A 22,651-nucleotide genomic window follows, 5' to 3' on the forward strand; every position below is an offset into this window, starting at 1 on the left:
TTATTGGGGACCTCAAAGAGTTTTTGTTTATGTAGGTTATATCTATTGACATTGACTAGACTAGACATTAAAACTCTGAAATGTTTAAGTATTTGTTAATTCACTTAAGATAATAAGTCCACTGCCTATTAAAAAATACATAACATCTTAGGGGCGCCTGGGTGGCTCAGTCGTTGGGCGTCTGCCTTCGGCTCAGGTCATGATCCCAGGGTCCTGGGATCGAGCCCCACATCAGGCTCTCTGCTCCGCAGGAAGCTTGCTTCTCCCTCTCCCACTCCCCCTGCTTGTGTTCCCTCTCTTGCTGGGTCTCTCTCTGTCAAATAAACAAAATCTTAAAAAAAATAAAATAAAATAAATAAAAAATAAAAAATACATAACATCTTAAAATGAAAAATACATGTTTCTAAAGAAGAATAATTTAACGAGGAGTGTCTTTGCTTTACATTCTCTTGGCGATCCCTTTAATGTCTGGCTTAAAGGAAGACAGCTGGATTTTCATGTTCCCACACTTTATCTGTTGTGATAGCACAAATCATGGTATAGCCTCTGGAAAACTCTACTGTATACTCATGAAAGAACAAGAAACAGATAAATAATGTAGTCTTATAAAATTAGCTTTTCTCTTTCTAGGAAGGGTCTCAGGAATCCCCCAGACCATTGTTTCAGAACCACTGACCTGGATGGAGGACCCCAGAATGGTTGCGGACATTCTTGCCTTACACGGTAATTACTTTGTTTTCATGTTGACTCAGCCATTAGCACCTGAAATCCTTGGTGCTGTAGTTTCTTTCCCTATTCCCAGGACACTCTGCAGGGACGCCTGCTTGGTTAGTATTGTATCTCTTTCCTATCATCTTGAGGATGGTAGGGCTTAAAAGTGAATGCAGTAGGGGGCACCCGGATTTGAACCGGGGACCTCTTGATCTGCAGTCAAATGCTCTACCCCTGAGCTATACCCCCTCTGCTGGAGAGAGAGGGATTATACCTTAATTGTGGCATTCGCTGACCAGACCTCTCTGGTGGTTAGTAATACTTTAGTACCTGTGATTGATTGACTGTTTCAGGTTTCTGGGGGTGATAGAAAGAATCAAGAGAAGATTGCAGAGACAATCTCGACCCAAGTGGTGGGAGAGGAATGTGAGGTCTGCTCTGACCCAGGCTTGAAGGTCCTGTGGGGGTGTGTGAATGGGATTCCTTCTCTCCATCAACGACAGGCTTTTCTACCTCTGGTGTCTGGGAATTCTTCCGTGCATTGCCAGCCTCCCTGCCTGCAACCCGAGCTGCACTGAATCCCCAGCCCAGTGCTTTGTGCAAGAGAGGAAATGCTTCCCCTGTCCTTCTTCAGACCCTCTCTCCTCCTGTACCAGACAAGCTTCCATTGTCTCCATTCTCAGCATCTTCAGTCACTTCCTCTCCCCTGGCCTCTTCAAACATCAACAGGTTTCCCCTAGATCGGGAAGCCCTTCCTTTGCTTTGTGCAACTGCAATCACTTGCACATTTCTTCTTTCTTGAGACCCATTTTTAAGAAAGCCAGTGACTTCATTTCTTTATTATCAACGACCTGTCTCTGCAGTTCTGCTACTCTGCATTTACCTTCCTGATTGTCAGTAATTTTTTCCCCTGGAGTATGTATCTTGGTTCTCCAACTGGATTGTAAGTTCCTTGAGGGCAGGGATCACTTTGCATTCCTCCTTGTTTTCCCCACAGTAGTTGGCACAGCGCCTGCCTGGTTCACTATGCACCCTAGTTTGTACTTGCCAGCCAAACCACAATCCTGATAAAACTCAACTACCACATTACACCAGGCTAGCACCCAGTCCACTGATTTTTGCTGGAGAAGAGCTCACAAGTCCTATGTCACCTCATCAATCTCAAACAGGCTAGTGTTCCCTGGCTAGAATTCTTACACCACTGGCTGGCTAGGTTCACGTTCTCACTCTCCAAAATGTCTATTTCACACACTTTCTCCTGTCTCAAACCTTCCATATCTTATCTTTCCTCACTCTCTTAGCTGAAGAGCTGGCCTATTTCTTCCATTTTGGAGAAAATCAGAATCAGAAGCAGTGGTGTGCTGGTAAATGGCTAACAGTGGGTTCAAAGGACCTGGTTTATAGCATTTGCTAATTCCCACGGTGCAAATACTCCCACCTGCCAATTTCAAGCTACCACAAGGAAGCCAACTGGCTTTTAAAATTCCTGAAAATTCAATCATCAGTTCTCACAAGCAGTATGAGCCAAGTCTAGCGCACTTCTGGGATTTACTACCTCCTTCGTCAACTCCCCACTATACACTGACAACTCCCAGAATTACATTTCCAGCCCAGACCTCTCCCTGGTCCCCAGAATTCACTGGATCTTCAACTGCATACTTAACATCCCCTCTTCAATATCTACGGAGCACCTCACTCTTAACATGTTGACCCATATTAGCATGTGACCCAGGCAGGCGCTGTGCCAACTACTGTGGGGAAAACAAGGAGGAATGCAAAGTGATCCCTGCCCTGAAGGAACTTACAGTCCAGTTGGAGACAGGTCGTTGATAATGAAAGAAATGAAGATGTGAACTGTTTTACTTTCTGTGTAAGAGTTTTAAAAAGAAACTTAATTTTTTCCCTTCTAAACTTACTCCTTTCCCGGTATTCTTCATCTCAGGAAACCACACCACCATCCACCCAGATGGTGAAGACAAAAAACAAGAGTCACTCGTGATTCTTCTCTTTCGCTCCTCTTCCTCAAGCCATCCAAATTACAGGAAGCACGTAGCTTCTCTTCCATGGCCCATCTGGAGGCCTACACTCCTCTCCGGCTCTGCTGTTCCCATGGTAGTAGGCTAAATAAGGGCCCTCCAGATATGTCCATGTCCCAATCCCCTTGTGAATCTGTTAGCTTATAAGATAAAAGGCAGATGTGGTTGCAGTTAAGAATCTTGAGTTGGGGAGATTATCCTGGATTATGTGGATAAACTCAAATGAATCACAAGGGTCCTTATGAGAGAGAAGCAGGAGGATCAGAGTCAGAGACAGAGAGAAGATGTAAGGATGGATGCAGAGATCAGAGGGTGAGAAGATACTACGTTGGCTTTGAAAATGGAGGAAGGGGCCATGAGCCAAGAAATGCCGGTGGTCTCTGGAAGCTACAAAAGCCAGGGAAACTGATGCTCTCCTAAAGCCTCCGAAGGAACACAGGCATGTCAACATCTTGAGTTTAGCCCAGTGAATTTGATTTTGGAATTCTGACCTCCAGAAGTGTAAGATAATATTTTTGTGTTGTTTTAAGGAAATAAGTTGGTGGTGGTTTGTTATAGCAGCAACAGGAAAGAAGTACACTATTGTAGTCTAAGACACCACCATCATCTCTTGCCTGCACTACTGCAATAGAATCCTAGCCTGTCTCTCTGTGTCCATCTTTTTCTTCTCCTTTATTGTGGCAAGAACACTTAACATGAGATCTACCCCCTTCACAGATTTTTAAAGATTTTATTTATTTATTTATTTATTTATTTATTTATTTATTTATTTGAGAGAGAGAAAGAGAGTGTGTGCATGAGCAGGGGGAGGCGGAGGGGGAGAGGCAGAGAATCTCAAGCAAACTCTGTGCTGAGCATAGAGCCTGATGTGGGGCTCAATCTCACGACCCTGAGATCATGACCTGAGCAGAAACAAAACCAAGAGTTGGACGCTCGACCGACTGAGCCACCCGGACGTCCCTTCACAGATTTTTAAGTGTACAATACAGTATTGTTAACTATAGGCACAATGTTGTATAGCAGATCTCTAGAATTTATTCATCTTGTATACCTGAAATTTTATGCCCATTGGTTAACAACTCCCCATATCTCTTTCCTCATCCCTGGCCACCACCATTCTACTCCCTGCTTCTGTGAGTTCAATTGTTTTAGATGTCTCATGTAAGTGGAATTATTCCGTGTTTGTCCTTCCGTGATTGGCTTATTTCACTTAGCATAATGTCCCATGTTGTCAAATATTGCAAAATTTCCTGCTTTTTAAAGGCCGAGTAATATTCCATTGTGTGTATTCTCTACGTCCATTCTTGAGTCCCCATACCTCTTCCCCACAGCAGTGTGGGTGATGATCTCAAATCCCCGCTCCAAACCGTCCAATGGCTGGCTTTTCATCCATATGCAATAAAATCCATACTCCTTGCCTTGGATTACAAGGCCCTTGACGGCCCTGGCTACCTGTCCAGCTCTTTTGATTTGCCCTCCCTTTGTCCACCTCTCCAGCCACTCTGGCTCTAGGGACTTGGTGGTAGTCATTCCCACTACCTAGAATGCCTGCCCTCCCCGATAGCCAACTGTCCCTTTCATGTCTTTCAGATCCTAACTTTCTGGTGTCTGGTTTGTCTTCACTAGACTTTAGACTTGGTGTGAGTGAGAACAGAAAGTATGTTCTGCACCTAACGTGGAGTAGTTGCTCCATAAAAAGAGAGAGCGACCTCAAGAGAGTATAGGCAGGGAGTGTCTCCCAGTGGTGTCCTGTTAGCTGGTGTTTGTATTCTTTTTAGAGAGACCAGGGAAAAGGATTTCCTATCCAGTTTTGCAAAAGATTGTTTTCTGACTTCTTTGGGTAAAGAGATGGGTGGGGTTATGGATAGGGAATTGAGTCTATTTTGAAAAGGCAGATTGGTACCTGACTTCACATGTTTTCAAAATGCCATGTCTTCTCTTGGTATTTTAGTTCTGTTCCTCCTTACTAGAAAATTCAGTATCACCTAGCAAGAAGAAACGAACTTCCAACAAATAATTTTCAGGATGAAAAATTTAGGATTGTGGTAAAGAGAATTTACCACAGCTTTGCCAGCAGAGGGGGTATAGCTCAGTGGTAGAGCATTTGACTGCAGATCAAGAGGTCCCCGGTTCAAATCCGGGTGCCCCCTTGGCTACCTTTACTGTTTTTCACAGTTGTTCAAGTATAACCCAGACATTTGTAGGTCATGAATCCGAAACTCTTTGGAATCCTGGTCTCTTTCACTTGGCTGATTTCCCCCAGCAGGTACTTGTTCCTTGTACCTGAGAAGCAAAGAGCAACACCCCAGAGGTTGAACAGTGGAATATTACTCTGTCCAGTCTTACGGTATACCCCAATTCAGTGGCAAGAAGCCCACTTGTGGGTAAAAAGGGAGCACCAAACTATTTTCATCTCTGAGACAGTTTGAGATCTATTGGTTTAATGTTAAATTATAGTTTTCTTTTTAGGTTAACAATGGAGTGTCTGGCGGGAAGGGGGGGAGAGGGAACATTATTTAGCCTAGTTCCTACTCTGAGAAGACTAGAACAGAATCCAAGTTCAGAAGGTTTATCTACGTGGTTGAGAAGTTTAAGACCCAGCACAGATAGAAGATAGGTCAAAAGGAGATGGCTTTCTCCTTCTTTATGTTAGCTCAAAGGGAGGGCTTTGGCCTGATAAAAGTGCAGGTGGTAAATCTGAGGCCTACTGTCCAGAAAAGGGGTGAAAAGCTGGCTATTCCCTGGGATTGGGCTTTGCGCCCCGACAGCGGTTCTGCTCAGTCTCCATGCCCAGGCTTTTGACGCCTCTCCCAGTTATGAGAGCCATGGGGAAAAATGCACTCAAGTATTCCCCAAGGGCTCCGAAGGATGACACAACCAGATTCCGGGTTTAAAATATCACAGCTGCCCCCTGACCCGGGCAGCATGTCTCTCCCTTTCTCCTTTATTTTTCCTTTTTTTGGGCAAAATCTAGTCGAGGGGGACGCCCTTGCTGCTTTCAGACATTGTTTCCCTGTGGCCCAACAATGTTAACTGTCAGTCAGGAAGCCAACAGATATCTGTCCCACCTTTAGGTTGTGAAGCACAATCAATCGCCTCCTATTACTAATTCAGTGGTTCTCGAAGCGTGGCCCCCCTGACCAGCTGCAGCAGCGCCCAGGAACTGGTTACAAATGCAAATTCTTGAAGTTCCACTCCAGGCCTGCAGAGTCAGAAACTGGGGGTGTCTCAACAAGCTCCTCTGGTCATTCTGCTGCACGCTCAAATTTGAGAGTCATTGCCTTAGTATATATCAGTTTGCGTCCGGATGTAACTTTATTTTTGTAAATTAAAATGAGCCTATGGGTGTGAATTCGCCATTTTAACATTCTTGAAGTGCTTTCACTCTGCCTGTGTCATGAGCAAGAGGGAAGGGTGAACACGGCAGGTCCATGACACCTTACTTAAGAAAGAAAGTTGAAGTTGGGGAAAGGTTGTGTTTGTGGGTTTCCCTCTCTTGACCATCCACCGCCCCCATCGGAAACGGAAAGCCAAGTTGGGGGAGTAATCTTGTCCTCTGACCCGGGCGCCTCGAACTGCCTGACACCCTTGAGGTTGCTGGCGGTGGCCGCAGAAATCCCAATTCTGGCGCGGATGATAGGGAGCTGCAGCTTTTGAACATGGTTTGTGGGCGCACCCACGCCTCCTCCTTCTGCTGGGTACAAAGCAAAATCGAAAACTTTCTGCTAAGGTTGGAAAATGAGGATGGCATCTGTAAAAATTCGACTTTCGGTTTTCTTTTGACCTAGGATCCAACGGTCAATAGTAAATCCAATTTATTAAATGGCTCGTGTCAGAGTGAAGGAAAAACCACGAAGGGGGCACCCGGATTTGAACCAGGGACCTCTTGATCTGCAGTCAAATGCTCTACCACTGAGCTATACCCCCACGCCGCTGCTGCGCCTGGACATGGCTCTTTGGAGGCTAAAACACTGCTACACTGAGGGTAGGCAGTAAGAGTAAGGGGAAAGGAATGAAGAAAGGGGGCCAAGCGGAGGGCAGAAGGTGTCCGGACCCGGAGAAACCCGGGAAAGCCGCAAGGCAGAGCGCGGGGAAGGAAGAACTAGCCGGGGCTGCGAGGCGCAGCGCCCAGGCTGTAGGGACGGGTTCCGCCCTACAAACGTGGGAAAGGATGTGGGGGAAGGGAGGCTAACTGAGGGGCGGGGCAGGGGCTTCCCGTTCCGGCCGCAGGTTCACGCCAGGTATCGACCGGCACAAAGGAAAGTCCCCGAATCTGGTGAATCCAATCCGGCGTTCGGGAGGGTTCCAGCCCCACCCTCGATGGGTGCGAGGGGTTGGCCCGCCTCCCGCAGCCCGGGCGCCCCAGATGTGCAGCCAGACGGGCTCCGCGCCGCCTCCAGCGCCAAGGGGGTCCCTGGCCTCCGGGCGCGCTGAGGGCACCTTCCGCCGGAGAGCGCCGGGGTACGGGGGACCCTCGGGACGCACCTAGGCGCGCGCCCCCGGCCCCGCCGCCCTCCCCGGAATCCGCCCCCGCGCAGCCCCACGTCGCCCGGGAAGCGCGCCGCCCGCGCGCGCCCCTGCCCGCGCCCGCGGCGCGTCCCCGCCCCGGTGCAGCCCCTCCTCCCCGCTGTGTTTATTAGGGGAAGGAGGGCGGAGGCGGAGGCCAGTTCCCTAGCTCCAGCCGCCGTCGCCGCTGCCTGTGTAGTTGCAGCCGCGGCCGCCTCCCGCCAGCTCGCTCCGGGGAAAGAGAACGCGCGCGAGCTCGGGCGTCCCCGCCCCAGCCCTTCCCGGAGCCATGAATCCCAACTGCGCCCGGTGCGGCAAGATCGTGTACCCCACGGAGAAGGTGAACTGTCTGGATAAGGTGAGCCCCGGGATCCGGAGGCGCGTCGTTGCAATCCCCGAGCTATGCTCCGGATTAGGGGAGGAGAGAAGGGCCGGGTCGGTGCCGCCTCGTCCCCGCGATCCGGGGAGGAGGAACGGAGGGCGGTGTCATGGGGTGTGGGGACAGACCCCAGTCTGGAAACCGGGAGATCTGCGGCGCGGCAGGGAGTCCACGCGTGGCGGCAGCCACTGCTGGAGAATAGTGGGCTCTGTGCCCTGGGGCTGGGAGGACGGAAGAGGAGTAGGGAGGCCAGGCCCAGGGGTGGGGGGTGGGGGAAGGTTAGGGGTGCAGTCCCGCCCCCAGGGCCGGGAGAGTGAGAGGAGACGGCCGCTCCCTCTCCCCGCCGCGCTGAGCGCCAAGTAGGCGGAAGCGCGGGGCGCTGGGGGGAGGGGGCGGCGGGGGGGGGGGCGGGGCAGAGGCTGGGGGGCCCAGCGAAACCCGCAGCTTTGGCCGCAAATGGCCGGACTTCATGGCCTGGAGACCCGGGGCGGGGGCTATCAGCCGGCCAGTGTTACATCTGGTGAACTGGGCTTCGGATAAGGACCCAAGCCCCACTGCGAGACCCCTTTTTTTGGACGACCTGTACCCACCTCGGTGGTTTCGCGCTTAATAGACTAGCAGACCTCCTTCATAGCTTCCCAGCCCCCACCTCAAATTAGAAGCCAACTCCCGGGGCTGGGCCGCCCAGCCAGAGCGGGGCGGGGTCGGGTGCTGGAGTAGGGTGGGTGGGGGGTGCTTTGCAGAGATCTCCTGAAATTGTGCTCAGAGCCTGAGACCGGCTTGTAGAACAAAGAGCTAACTTTTCAAAGCAGGTTTCCCCAATGAAGGGTGGGGTTGGCTGAGTTCAGGGGAAGCCCAGAAGAGGGGGAGGTGTTAGGAAGAGGGGAAGGTGGCCTTCTGGAAATTCATGGTCCCTTGGGGGCCCTTACGCATCGTTCCTCCCCGCCCCCCCAATCCGTGCTGGACTTATTCATCTGGTTGCTATTATACTTTTGGAGGGAGGTGAAGAGTAGAACTGGGTGTTTCCATCAGTTTCGGGTAGGATCCGGTTTTTTAAGCTCCCTAAGATCCTAATGCGATTCCTCCCCCTCCTCATCTTCTCCCCACTCTGGAGGAGAAGCCTCTGTGGTTTTTCTCCTTCCTTGTCATGCCTTTCACCCACCTCCCAAAACTGACTCCAAATCCAAATATCCCCTCCTACCTGTCTGAACTGGTAGGGGTTGGGGGGCATGGGATGGAAGAGGGGTGCAGAGCCCTGGGGCCTACTTCATCGCACACCTGGAGCCAGGTTTTGTTTGGGAAAGGATAGTTCATTGGATACTTTTTGTCTCTTCCCTCTCCCTTGGGACTGGAGCTTCCTGTGATCTTTAGCCTCTGAGTCAGGGCAATGGGGTAGGGTTCCCAGGTCCTGAAATACATTTGAACTTGCTCTTGGAGGAAGGAGATATATGGGGCTGCTGCTGTTTCGTTATCTCTCCTGGGCTGGGCAGGAGGAAAGGAGAGCCATAATGTGGGCACAAGCAGTGGGGGTGCTGATCTTCCCAAAGACCACACCAGCTTCTGGAAGGCAGGACTTGAGCTTGGAGGCACTAGCTGAAGAACTAACTGTTCGGGGTTCTTGCCTTTCCTCGATGGGAGGGATTTTGGCCTCTGCATCTTGCATTTGGCCTTTGCATTCCATGTGCCCCCCACCCCCCATTCTCCATAGTCATGAACTGGGAAGAGGCTGTGGGCTCTTTCACCTATATAAGGCAGAAGCAATATTTGGTGGAGGGTTTGCTTGGCCAGGAGCCAAGGGGAGACTTGGTCCTAGTTCCAGGTCTGTTCCCACCAACTTTATGAATGGCTTTAGGCCTCAGTATTCACCATCTGTCACATGGGTATGAATGATGTCATTTCCTTAGAAGTGGGGCAGTGTACTACAGCTCCTGCCAAAGTGCCTGGAAGGGGATGCGGTGTAGGCTGTGTCCTCCCTGTCTTTCTGGGATACTCGGTCCAGCCCCACACCCAGCTCCCTTATAAAATCTTTTGGTGCTGTGTGCCAGAGGTGGGGGTGGGGCAGGTAGGGATCCCGCAGGATGCCTTCTCCTGGGGTTCTACTTGCCCTAGCTGGAAGAGGACATTCAGGTGGGGTTGCCCTGGGAAGTGGGAGATGGTGATTCCTCCCTCTTTTTAGAGCTCTCCTTAGAGGCGGTGGCCCTGGGGAGACCTCCCCCCCTCCACTGAGCAGGAGGCCTAGAATATTCAGGTGTCAGACCTGTTCCTCCCAACCCTCTCCAGACGGTAAGCACAGGCACTTGGACTGGGGACCTGGTGCCCAGAGGACCGAGACCTGGGAGCGGGGAGCATTCAGTCTCATAGATGCGGTTGCTAACCAACTTCTCAAGGCCTCCCATTTACTAGAGGAGAGTCAAATTAGACTCATTTCACTACGATTTCCCTATGGTACCTAGCTCACGATGTGACCCAGAGCACAAGCTACGTCCTTGCTGTTAGCTTTTTCTCCTCCCTGAGCCTTATCTCCCAAAGGCTTAGGTGGGTAAAGGCCGAGTCACCGCTGATGGCCACCCTGCCCCCAACCAGCAGCACCCAGCGTGCTGTGCATGCTGAATAAATATATATCGCTGATGATGGCGTTTGAGGAGGGAGGTCGAAACGTGCTTCCTCAGAGGACTTCTGGGCTTAGAGTTGGGGGAGAAATGGGGTGACCTCATTTGCTCATTCATTCAACAAATATTTATTGAGCACTTGCTTTGTGCCAGGCTCTCTGAATGGCTGCTGCAGGGCCTTTGGGGAGGAGGGGAGTCTGTGTCCCAGAACGTCCTCTACATTTGGAGAAGGGCGGAGTTTTGTCCCAGACCCTATTGGGGATGCATTTGTATCCGGGGATCTGTACTGTCGAGTACTCTCCGCTGGCTTCCTTTCCCAGGCCCCTGAAAACAGGTGGAGACCTTCGGGAAGGGTAGAGGATTGGTAGGTTGCTAGCTCCTCTTGGAACGCCTCACTGGGAGGGGAGGGCGCTCTGCCTCTGGTGGTCTGAGCCACCCCCCCACAGGGGGCAGCAAGGTAGAAGGCGGCTGGGCTAGACTAGAGAGAGAGAGAGAGAGAGAGAAGGCAAGTCCACGTAGCTGTGGTGCCCTACTTTTCCAGCTGAAGCTGAGCGTACCCCACGATCACTTCGTGATCATCTGTTCACCGTAGCTACTACTCACTGCAACGTACCAGGTTCAGTCTTCACAAAACAGATGTGATTGCTCCCGTGAATTATGAACCTCATACATGGAGGCTCAGACAGATCATGTGGCTCATTCCCTGCTCAGCCAGAGCTGGAATTCAAATCTAAAAGTGCTTTGTGCTCAGCTTTTCTGCCTGTTCTGTTTGCAAAAGGTACTTTTATTTATACCGTCTCCTAGTGTCCGTACTGGTCCACCCCTTTCTGACCCTGGCCTGAGGAATGTTCTGGGCCTGAGCTCCTGTATGGAGCTGGGGCACTAGGAATAATAATCTCCCCCTGGAAAATTGGGGAGTTGCAGCCAAGGTCTTTGCCTTTAAGCCGGCAGCCCAGGTGGCCGACTGAGCTAGGATGGTGACCCCGGCCCCGGCCAGGGGACAGCTGGTGTTGCTCCCGGAGGAGGGAGGCACTGTAACCCTTGGCAACAGGAAGGGAGGGGAGGGCTTCATCCTCCAACCCTGAGTCATGGCCACCTCGGGCAGCCTGGGTGCAGAGGGCAAGGTGCCAGGCTGCAGGCACAGTGACCTGAGGTTCGCCGCATCCCCCTCCCCCAGAGCTGTGAGAGCCGCTTCCCCCAGCTGCACAGTGATTCCAGAGAAAGAGAGAGGCTGGCCCAAGCCTTGACCACGTGTGGGGGATCTTGCTTCTGCCCCCACCAGCCTCCATTTGCCTTTCTGTGGAGTGGGGGGGCTTCCGTGGAGCGGATGGAGCTCTGGAGGTGCAGGTGGAGGGGCCTTATGGGCACCACTGGAGCCCAGAGACAGGCTGAGAGCCTTCTGACTGGCGGCCCCCCCCGCCCCGGGTTTTTGTGATGAGGGGAGGGAAACAGTGGACTTCCTGCAGGCAGCAGGAAGGATTAGAGCTGCACACCCAGAGGTGCACTTTGCTCTCCTGAGGCTAGAGTCTCAGGAATGCATCTCTGAAATCTTACCTGGGACCTCTAAGAAAGGGAGGGGACTCTTGCTTGCCACAGGGCCTATGGGGCAGGGGAGGGAGGCAGACAGGTCATTGTGGGCTGTACTGACTTAGTTCCCTGTGTCCTTCACCAGACCGATGGAAATGGGGATGGGGTGTCCTTCATCTTGGGATCCCCTTGGGGTCCCCAGCCCCGGCTTGGCCCACAGGGGCTGTTGGGTGACTTGCCATCTTCTGCTCCCCCTTGCACTCCTCCCCCGCCCTTGCCCAAAGGGGACACAGTAGCCAGAGCTACTGGATTTTCTTTAACCTTGGAGCCCTCGCCTAGAGGGGAAGCAGCTCTCGGCGCTGGGCTTGGAGCCTGCATCTGGGTCATCTCGTCCCTCCCACGCCCCCACCCCGCACCTCTGTGAGACCACTCTGCAGACGGGGAGCGTGAGTTCAGTGGCGTCGCTGGAGGCCGTCAGTCCACTCTCGTGTTCGTTACCCAGCTCCTGAGCCCCCTGTAAGGGAGCAGGGCACTACTGGCCGGCCTCTCATGCGCCCAGCCGAGAGCATGGTGTCTCTGGAGCTGGGGGGGGAAGAACTGCTGATGGAAATGGGCCCCATCCCCTCCAGGGGGCTCCCTTTCCTCCAGAAGGCAGCTGGGAGGTCTCTTGGGGCACTCCTGTACCCCCAGCCTGGCCAGTATACTCTGCCCCCCTTCCTCAGGGGTTCGGCTCCTGGGCGGGGACCTGGCCATCTCCCTCTTTCCCTGTGTCTCCCCCAAGTCTGTCAGGAGGCAGCTTTGGAGGTCCCCAGTCCTAGGACAGTGCATATTCCTGCATATGTGTGTGTGTGAAAGTGGGTCATGGTCCGGATTCCAGAGAATGTTTTTCCTGGCAGGCCCCTGAGGGGGTGGGGGGAGGTGGAGGCCCAGGCAGGGGCCTGTGCGGCTAGGCAGGCAGAGGCCAGCAGACTGGGTGGTGACAGGGCTGGGGCACTCTGCCAGCACCTTCTAGGCATTGGCGGGGGGGAGAGGGGCTGTCACTTCGGGGGGGGGGCTGATGGGGGGCAGGGACTACCCTGTTCTAGTTTTCCAGCCAGGTTGTGTGTGTGCGGGGGTTTTGTACTGGGAGCAGTCTGGGCTGGGCTCTGGGATAAGCCCAGGTGGGGGTGAGGGCCAAGCTTAACACCAGCCGTTCCTTTGCTTCCAGACTTCCAGCTGGCCTTCTTCCCAAAAGAGTGGTTCTCCTATCTTCATTTACTATTCCACCTTGGGCGAGTCTCCTTGATAGGGAAAGTACTCTACTAGAAGGCGCTTACCCCCAAATTATCCCCTGGTCTCTGGTTGAGGTGGGCCAGGGTCGAGGAGGTGATATCTCAGCTTCTCAGCTTCCTTTTTTCTGCCCCCTCCTCCCAAGTGTCCCAGAGGCGCCCGTTGGCTGGGCAGCACGTTTAGAAGAGCACTGACTTGGGCGAATTCCTTAACAGGTGGCTGAGAGCCAGCTCTGTGCTGGGCACCTTCGGAAATCTCCCCCTGGGCCCTTCCCTGGCTCTTGGCCTCCTCCTTTGAGGGGTCAGGAGTGTCTTCCTCTGACCACTAGGAAATGGGGCAGAGGCAGGCCCGCCAGGTCACCAGACAGCCCAGATTCTGGGGTCCTGGAAGCTGGACTCCGGGTCACTGTTGATCCTGGGGCCTCATCCTGGGCTGCCAGGGGTGCAATCTCTCGATCTCTGTCTCACTGCCGTGGGTTTGCCTGGGCATCACCATTTCTCAGGATGCGGGCACTTCTGTTGCATCGGTCCTCCTTCCCTCCTGGTCCTCGACTCTCTTCCCCTCAATTGCCCCGCCCCATGGTTTGCTCCCTGGGTTTTGCTGGAGTCTTACCTGCCACTCATTCGCACATGCACTGTAGCTGTGGTTGCGCACGGTGGAGCCCCCCCCTGCTCCCCAGCACGCACCAACCTCCACTGGAAGCTGCTGGAAGCTGCTGAGCCCCCTCGGCTGGGTTTGTACCTGTCGCAGTGCCCAGCACCTAACACTCGGGTCCTTAGAGGGGCCAAGCACTGTGCTGAGTGCTTTACAGGTGATTTCTCATTTAGTGCTCGGTATTCGGTATTATTTTTACATCCATTCTGCACACGTGGAAATGGCTCAGAGGCATGGGCCCTGACCGAGGTCACACGGCTCATCAGGGTGGAGCTTTGATGTCCCCTGTAGGGCATACCCTCCAGGGAGAGCTCTGTAGTGCCTCGGAGGGAGAGCTGCGGGGGGTGGGGGGGGTAGGGGGGTGGCCTCTCGTACCAGTTACCTGGCTGGGGCTGGAAGAAGGGTGAGGGAAGGTAGAAAGGGTATGGGTGTGGTGACCAGAGCCTGGGGCACCCCCCCCACTCTGGTCACGGCGGGGGGGGCCCCAGGAGGCGGGAGGTGAGAGATGAACAGCCCTGGGGTGGGTGGGGGGGCCCTGGAGTGGGAGTAAGACGTGCCGGGCTTCCGGCCCCGGGCATGGCGGCCGGGCCCCCCTCCACTTCTCTAGACCTTGTCAAGGCTGAGGAGCTGCCCCTCCGAGTTCAGCAGCAGTGGCTTCTTAGCAATCCTCGTGCAGCTTTGCATCAGCGATGAGGCTTCTGCGGCTGGGGGTGTGTGTTGGGGGGGCAGCAGGAGTGGTCTGGGGGCGATAGAACCAGCCTTCTGGGGGCCTTTTCGGCACTCACCCAGTCTGTCTGCCCGCCTTCCGCTCCTGACAGCTCCAACAGCTGACCGGTGGGGAGTCGGGAAGGGGAGGCGGGTGTCGTCAGCTTTCGGAGCCTGTGACTCGAGATGGCCCCGGTTCACCCAGGGTGATGCTGTGATCCATCCCTGGGACGGCGTGCTCCTTCCTGGGGCTCGAGTCCCCCTTCCCGAAGTCCCCGTGTCTCATGGCTCTCCTCCCTCTGCCTCCGTCCCTAGTTCTGGCACAAAGCATGCTTCCACTGCGAGACCTGCAAGATGACACTCAACATGAAGAACTACAAGGGCTACGAGAAGACCCCCTACTGCAACGCGTGAGTCCTGCCTCCCTCCCTCCTCCTTCCTCCTGTTCCAGGATGTTGCCCAGCACTGCCACACAATACCTGATAAGCACTCATCACCTTTAGTCCTCACCTCAGCCGGATGAACTAAGGGCTACTAATAGGCCCGTTTTACAGGCAGGGAAACTGAGGCTGGGGAAGGGACTGGACTCACCCCAGATGACATGGCTAGTGAGAGGCTGGTTCAAACCCAGTAAGCATGTTGCTCTCTGCCAAGCATGCCTATTCCCTCCACTGCGCCCCACTACAAGGGAGGGGCCCGGTGTGGCCCTTCCGGAGACGGTGCTCTGCCCTGTCGTGTTTGCCTTTTCTCATTTCTCTCTCTTCCTTGCCCTCTGCCAGAGGGTCTGGGCCCTAGGCTTTGGGGGCTTCTGGCTCCAGCCCTTCCTGGTGTTCATCCCTTGAGAACCAGGGGCAACATGCAGGGGGCGCCTGGCCTGGGGGCAGATCTCTTTCCTCCCTTTCTGGTGAGGGAGGCTGTGGAAGGCTGTGGAATCCTTCGTGTCTTTCCCAGTGGAGTTGGCTGGGGGTCTGTCCCTTCCACACGGGGACTTGCAGCCTGTCCTGCTGCGGGGAGGTAGGGAGAGGTGGGGTAGGACACCATCCAGAAGGACACCCCCTTCCCATCCTGTGCACTTCCAGAGAGTATACCACCTGCAAGCTGACCTCCTGTGCAGCAACTGTAAACTCAGCGTGGGGGCCACTGCGTGTGCGGGACCTCACGCCCCACCTGCCAGGTGAGGGCTTCAGAAGGTCAAGTCACTCGCTAAGTAGTGGCAAAATCAAAATTCAGAAACATCCAGGATCTGACTTGAGTCCAGGCTTTTTCTCCGTCAGGAGGCTCTTTGCTGCTGAGGTTCCCCAAGGAGGGGAACACTGGGCCCGGGAACTCGGCTAAAAGGACTGGGGGGCTTAAACCCCTTTGGAAGGCTGTCTCTCCCTTACAGCACCCCCAGTGCCCTCTGAACCCCACTGTGTCATCTCCCTGGGGTTTGGACATCCATCAGGCATTTACTGCCTGCTACCTGCTCTCTGCCATCCTGAGCCAGGTGCTGGCAAAAAGAGATTTCTGGAAGCAGCTTGGACATTGTCCCTTCTGGGAGGGACTGGGGCACTGGGAAGGTTGCCCCTGGGGAAGAAGGAGGGTCACAGCTCTGTCCCAGCTCCTCCTTCAGCTCCTCTGCTCTTCTATTAGCTTCCACTGATCCTCTTCCCCCTACCAACCCCTCCCACCCCCCCCAAGGGAAATGGGACATTCTTAGAATTCTTAAGGGCTCACACAAGCCCTGATTCTCTGCCACTTCCTCCCTCTGTTGGGGAGTGGGGTGGGGTTCAGTAAAGCCAGAGGCCAGGGGCAGTGTAACCCCTTCGTGGCTGGACCACGTGAATCTGGATTCTGGGCACCGAGGCTCCTTTGGGGGCAGCTGCTGAGCAGAAGTGGGGCTGAGCCCGGAGCCTGGTGTGGGTGGCAGGGACTGATGCTTACTCACGTCTCTTCCTAAGACTCTAGTAGCCTAGAATTCAGTGAGCATTGGGAGTTGGCGAAAGAAGTCAGAGGCTTGTCCTTGTTTTCTCTGCATTTTCTCAGCCTAGTGCCAGAGTCGCAGCTTAGCTGTTCTACCCTCTTCTGGGGAGGGTGCAGCAAGTCGGGGTGGGGACTCCTGCAGGTGTTGGGGTCTCCAGGGAAGGCAGAAGATGAAGCAGCTCTTCCCGGATGCTGCTTCCCAACTGCCCAGGCAGAGAGGTTCCTATCTCTCTCCTGGCCCTTGGCCAGAGAAGCAGGTTGGCCCCTCGTTCCCCCAGCCTTTACAGCCCTAGCCTCTGCCCGGCCCCATTGACCTTTGGCCCAGCTGGGATGTTATCTAGGGAGGACTCTGAATGAGAGCGGAAGCCTTGGTGGATGTGTGGCCCCGCTGTGTCTCACTTCAGCCGGGAGTGGGGAGAGTCGCACCTTGCCCGAGGCACTCACACTCCCTTAACCCGGGCTTCTGCTGAGCAGTCGGTCTGGGCTCAGACCCGCAAACCTGACCTGGTGAGTCCAGAAGGAGCCGGATATAGTAGGCCTGGCCTGCAGGGAGTACCCTCTGGACCTGTCCGAGCTTCAGGTTCTCCCCGGTTACGAATTCCTCCCCAGGGATGCGGGCCCCTAGACCAAAGAGGATGAGCCCCTGCCACGTGCCAGGCCCTGTGCTGACGTCCCCTCTCATTCCCTCCTGTTCCCTTTCTGCCTCTGGCCCCATCTTCCAGTGGCATTCAGATTCCTGAATCTTGGGGTTTCCCAGGGTGTAGCTGTGCCCCCACTCCCCTCCTGGCCTTGCTTTGTAGACCTCAGGCCTGGCTTCCTTCCTTCTCAGCAGTACCTCCTGCTCAAGACTCAGAGGGACTGGTGATCTCTCCCAGCACGTTGCCAGGGAGTTGGACCCCCTCGGTGGGGAAGGGTGTGAGTTTGGTGTGCAGGGAGGCTTCTGTGGTGTGCCTATTTCTGGCCAGTCCCTGAGCCAGCATCTGGCAGAGGGGTGGTCAAGAGAGAAGAAGGCTGTCTGTCATTCCCCAGTGGCTTCTCAAGACTGAGATTTTAAAATGTTCTAGAAAGTGACTGTTAAGTAGCAAAAAGGCCTCTTCTATTTCTCTTCTTGCACCAGACTTGTTTTGGGGTTAGGCAGCAGAGAGAACAGGCTAGAGCTCCCAGCCAGCCTGCTGGGCGGTCATGGACCCCCACAAACATGCCCTTAAACACACGCCTGGTGCGTATCCAGACACACACGCTTGGATGTGGGGCTGGGGAGAAATGCCAAGGAGTCAGACTGAATGGGCGGCGTGTGTGTGTTCCCAGTTCCCAGGCACAGCCACCCAGGCATTGCTGTGACATGGTTAGAGGTGTGTCTTTCTGCTTGTGTACAATGGCTGGTGGTGTAAGAACCACCGTCAGCGTGAAACTTCCAGGTAGGTGGGGTGAGCCTGCTTGCTCCCTTGGTTAGAGGAATATTTTATGCCCTCGATTATTTGTTTTGTAAACTACGTTTTGTGAAAGTGGAGCTGATGTGTCCACATGCACAAACCTGCCCCTTTGTCTCCATGCAAATAGTCTAGGAGTGTGGAGGTCAGGGGTGGGGTGGGGGTGGGGAGAAATGGGCCCATTCCCTCCTCCTTGGGGGCCAGGAGTTAATGGAGGCTGCGCACCCCAGGCAGAGATTCAGGCCAGGGGAACCAGCTTTTGGGGGTATCAAGTGTGGGGGTGGACGTAGACCGGGGAAAGAAGAGGGGACATTCATTCAGATGCACCTTCCCCCTCTTCACTGAATACAGATTTCCAGATCCATTCTTCAGTTTCCTTGAGCTGTGTGGTGGGGGGCTGAGGACGGTGGAGATGGCCCAGGCTCCGGAGAACGAGGGACTATCATCCTGCTCCTTCCCTCAGGTCTCAGAGTGTGGGGTGGGGTCTGTGCTGGTGGGATTGGGGGCTCAAAGTGTCTCTGGATTCTAGCAAACTGTCTCGAATCCCAGCTACTCTTAGGGATGGGGCGTTGGTGGGTAAATCCAGGACTGGGGCCTGGAACTTTTCCACTTCCCTCTTTCCTGCCTCTGATTGGGAACAGTGGGATCAGATGTCCCAGGGAGCGGATATCGTGCCAGGAGTGGGAGTGAGAGGGGCGTGTGTGATGTGTGTTTGGGATGGAGGAGGCAGGCTCAACAGGGCATCCACAGTGGCCAGATGCACGGCCCCCAATACCACCACTCTCATCCCTAAAGCCTTACACGCAGAGATGTCGGGGCCTCAAGGAATCTCAGAGATCACTTTGTTTCCTAATGCCCCATTTTAGAGATGAGGAAACCAAGGCCCAGTGTTTGCATGCCTTACCCAACTTGGCAGAATCACTTCTTTTTATGTACTGCCATCAGGGACGGGTACCAGCTTTGATTTTTCATCTTGTCTCCAACGCCTGAGGGCTGGTAAGTTCTTCTTCATGTCTGGCCTTGATCTTTCTGGCTGCTCATTTTTTTCCTCTGGTCAAACAATGCTTCCTTGTTGCTTCCTATCCCCACCATTTCAGCTCCTCAGGCCTGGGGGACGGGTGAGAAACTGGGTTAGAAAGGAGCCCCCCCACCCACCCACATGGGCAGTGTTCCCAGCAGGGGAATCAGCAGCTCCTTCCAGAGGCAGGATGTAGGGGCTATTTTTTTTTCTTTTGGTAAAACCAAAGGCTCCTTGTTGCTTTTGTTGATGTATTTTTGTTCCTCTCTGAACAAAAAGCTGTGGTTTTTGAAGGGGTCCAAGGCTGGAAGGGGCAAGGTTGCTTGTAGAAAGGGGGAGCTGGGCTTTCAGGATCTCTGGTCTATTCTGGTTCTGGCTCTGCCTCTGGAATGCGGCGGAGGGCAGGAGCGGAGTGGGGCTGTGCCCTGCAAGCTGTCCCTGTCACCAGTGTGTCTGTAGCAGGGGCCTCGCAGCTTCTCAGCATCCTCCCTGTCCTTCTAGTCCTTCTGAGCAAGAAGGTGACTCAGAGGTCCTTAGGGCAAACCTCAGAGAGGCAGAGGACCCTTCTGCATCCATGTGGGTCATTATCTACACTCTTGAGACACTTGGCTTTAGAAAAGTTTTAGGGAGTAGGTGGCTTCTGATTGCCTGCCTTCTGACCCCCAGAGGGTCTCTCATAATGACCAAGCAGTGGGAACTGGTTGGGGTTGAAAGATAAAGTTCTTTGTTCTGAACGCACCCCGCCAAGCGCCTCTTTCCCCAGAGCTCTGAGAGCTAGCCGTGTGGACTGGGGTCCATCTGGGAGAGATGTCAGCCTGCCTTTAGATGGCCGGGCACTTGGGGGGAGGGGGAGTGCACTGGGCGAGGTCTTTGTACTTGACACTGAGCTTCAGTTTCTTTATCTGTAAAATGGGCACAATGAGAATGCCTGCCTTTCCTAACCCAACGCCTTGTGGCAGATTTCAAGGGAGAGTGGGCACAGGATACCACAGGGCACACACCAAATCAAGGCACTTGATGTGCCCGTAAATTCTCCCAGAGGCCTCAGCTGCTGCAGCCGCGCTGCCTGATTGCCCTGCGGGTCCCTGTTCTTTCCCTCATGGCTGCTAGATCCCTTCCCCTGCGCCCCCCACCCCCAGGCTTCCCGTCCTAGTGGACTTGGACCGTCTCCATGCCTCTCTCTTCCCCAGAGCAGCTGATGCTGCAGGCAGAGGTGGGGAGGGGCGTCAGTGGAGGGCCCACTGCCTGGGGTAATGAACAAGGGGCTGGGTGCAGCCGGGCCCACGGAAGGGACAAAGAACAGCTCTGCTCTGCACCCAGCTTCAGGTAGGGTTGGGACACCCAGTTCTTCCCACCGTGCCCCCCGCGCCCGTTACCTCACCGTGGCCCAGGCTGTTGGTGGGTTGGGGTCCCAGCTGGGGTGGAAACCCCTGGGCGGCCTCTGCGCCCTGCACTGGCTTTCGCACACATCCATTCCTCCCGACTGGGATCTGAGGGTAATGGGTGGGGAGAGCTTCAGCCTGAGGACAGAGAGGGAGGGAAAAGGTAGAATGCCCAGCAGTGGTCTCTGGAAGGTCAGATCAGTTGCAGCCCTTCTTGGAAGGCAGTCGTGTGGGTGAGGGAAGGGCACAGCACCCACGTTTGTGCGTCCTCCCCCCTGAAACACACCCGAGGCACCCGTCTTCCTCACTGACACTGTCCGCAAGGATCCTGCATTCACAGCCTCCCGGTTTTGCCCTCGGGGGCTCCTCGGCAGCTGAGGACAGCCTGGCTGCCTGCGCCTCTCCCCCCACCCCCACAGACTCTGTGTCTGCCCTGCTCTGCTGCTCTCCAGCCTGGAGCTGAGGATGGGGTTGCTATGGGAACCTGCAGCGCAGTGAGCAGGGGAAGGGAAGAGGCGCGGCTGGCTCGCCAGGGCCTGGGGCTGTGGGGAGGGGACAGGTTGGACCCAGCAAGAGGAAGAGATAACTGCCTGCCTTCCTCCGGTCCAGGGTTGGGGTCCGGAGGCGGGCTAAGAGATCGGAGGTTCTGGAGCGCCTCTTGAATCTAGTTAATCTGATGCAGGATTAAAATCTCCCCTCCCCCGCTTCCCCCTAGATTAAGCTGCGTGAACATCTAGGCTGGTCTCCCCTTCCGTTCTGCTGGATTGGTGTTCTGGCCATGGGGGGGGGCTGAGATCTGGGGGTCATGGTGGTTCCAAGGAGAAGGTGAAACACCTCACAGTCCCCTCCAGAAGCACTCGCTGCATATTGGGGGGGGGTCTCCCGATACCGTTCTGGTGCAGTGGTGGAGACGGGGACCGGCTGGCCCCCGTGTCTCGGAGCCGTGCATCGCTGTGAAGGGCCCGTGTCTGCATCCCGCGGGTGTGGACACTGTAGGAGCCTCGGAACTGCACGTCAGCCGCCCGCGTCGGGCTGTCCTTGGGCCACCGGAACTGGCACTCCATTTTAACCTCGTACATTCAGGCAAATGGGAAAAGCCCAGGTTTGCAGACTGGCTGCGGAGCGCGTGTGTTTGCCGAGCCTGCCCGCCACCCTTCCCCGCCAAATGCTAAGCAGCACCATCTCGGAACGGGCCAGAGCTGCCCGGAAGGTCTTCCCCTCGGTCCGCCTGCTTCAGGACCTCACCTCCCTCCTCTGCCACCGATGCTCTCCTCACCACCCCCCCACCCCCCACCCCGTGACACCTTGGGAAGGGCTCTGATTTGGTGGGAGGGCCATCTCTGAAGCCTTCCCTCCCAGGACCTCGGGGCCAGCCAGTTCTGCTAGAGATCCTAACTTGGATCCCTCCTGCCGTTCTCTTTCTAATCTCCAGAAGCAGACTCCCAGTGGACCCTCCCTTTTTCTGGAGCTGCTGAGGAATTTTGAACGGAGCACCTCAGCTGTGGGTGGCCCTGGCCCCCTGCAGCTGGCCCAAGCCTGGGGCCTGGACCCGTAGCCTTAGCCCTGCCTTCATCCCCAGGCCATTTCTGTTGCCAGCTGTAGGCACCTGTGTTTACTTTTCCTCTCCCTCTGCTGGGGGAGCTGAGGGCCCCAGCCGAGCCCACCTGGGAGGCAGGACCCAGGTGGGGCAGTGGAGGCTGGGGGAGGGGCACAGCTGGAATCGCCTAGGTCCAGGACAGTGGAACCAGCCCAGGAGGAAAAAGGATTTGCTAAAGTCACCCAGTGAGTCAGCGGCAGGGCCAGAGCCCAGCACTGTGTCCATTGTAGTCACCCCTCCCCCCACCCTGGTTTAGTTCTGCAAACCCCAGTCCTACCCTTCACAAGTGGTGGCTGCGGGGGAAGTCAACGTGTTCACAGGTAGCTCTGGCTCAGGGTGGTGCCCGCAAGAACCCCCCAGCTTTGTCACCAAAGCGCACAGTAGGAGGGCAGCTCATTTGGGGCTCTAGGGCACGTCGGCCAGGCCAGCCGGGGTGGAACATGCCTGGAAGGCGGCGCCCCATCTCTTACTTGAGGACGGCCTGTGACTCGGGGATCTGCAGGTGGTCACGGTTGTGGTGAGGTGTGGTCACCCAGGGCTGCAAATGGCCAGACCTCAGCTCCTGCTCAGAGAGGCCACTCGCCAGCCCCTGAAATATACGGAGCCCCTGTGGACCCGCAACCATTTCACATTCTCGCACATTCCCACAAACCAGTGACTCAGGGCTTCCGCTCCTTTAGCTGGTTTGCTGGGGGCCTTTGGGATGACCCAGTGGGACATAGGAGACTGGAGTTCTTGTCTTGGCCCAGCTTCAGTGCCTGGTGGGACATTCGTTTATCCATCGCACGTTTGTTGAACACCAGGTTCTGTTCTGAGGAGTTTGGGATAAAGCAATGGACAAAAGAGACCAGAAATACCTCACCTCA

General features: G+C 55.1%; 1 protein-coding gene and 3 non-coding genes across 4 annotated transcripts in view; 2 read left to right on the forward strand and 2 right to left on the reverse strand.

The window, feature by feature from the left end:
* Positions 1-888: 888 nt before the first annotated feature.
* Positions 889-960, reverse strand: TRNAC-GCA (transfer RNA cysteine (anticodon GCA)). The gene has a single exon. It is a non-coding gene; the product is annotated as a tRNA-Cys (tRNA).
* Positions 961-4,825: 3,865 nt separating this feature from the next.
* Positions 4,826-4,897, forward strand: TRNAC-GCA (transfer RNA cysteine (anticodon GCA)). Its single transcript has one exon. It is a non-coding gene; the product is annotated as a tRNA-Cys (tRNA).
* A 1,705-nt stretch (positions 4,898-6,602) lies between these two features.
* Positions 6,603-6,674, reverse strand: TRNAC-GCA (transfer RNA cysteine (anticodon GCA)). Its single transcript has one exon. It is a non-coding gene; the product is annotated as a tRNA-Cys (tRNA).
* Positions 6,675-7,026: 352 nt separating this feature from the next.
* The window catches only part of LASP1 (LIM and SH3 protein 1), a 40,422-nt gene continuing 24,797 nt past the window's right edge, over positions 7,027-22,651 (forward strand). Inside the window, exons 1-2 of the mRNA XM_045889009.3 lie at positions 7,027-7,611; positions 14,712-14,806. Coding sequence (XP_045744965.1) covers positions 7,543-7,611; positions 14,712-14,806 — 164 coding nt within the window. The 5' untranslated portion in view covers positions 7,027-7,542. The remainder of the gene's footprint in view (positions 7,612-14,711; positions 14,807-22,651) is intronic.

The sequence above is a fragment of the Mirounga angustirostris genome, unplaced genomic scaffold, assembly GCF_029215605.1.
Source record: "Mirounga angustirostris isolate CCGP_5_RB_7025 unplaced genomic scaffold, mMirAng1.0.hap1 SCAF_17, whole genome shotgun sequence".
Classification (NCBI taxonomy): domain Eukaryota; kingdom Metazoa; phylum Chordata; class Mammalia; order Carnivora; family Phocidae; genus Mirounga; species Mirounga angustirostris.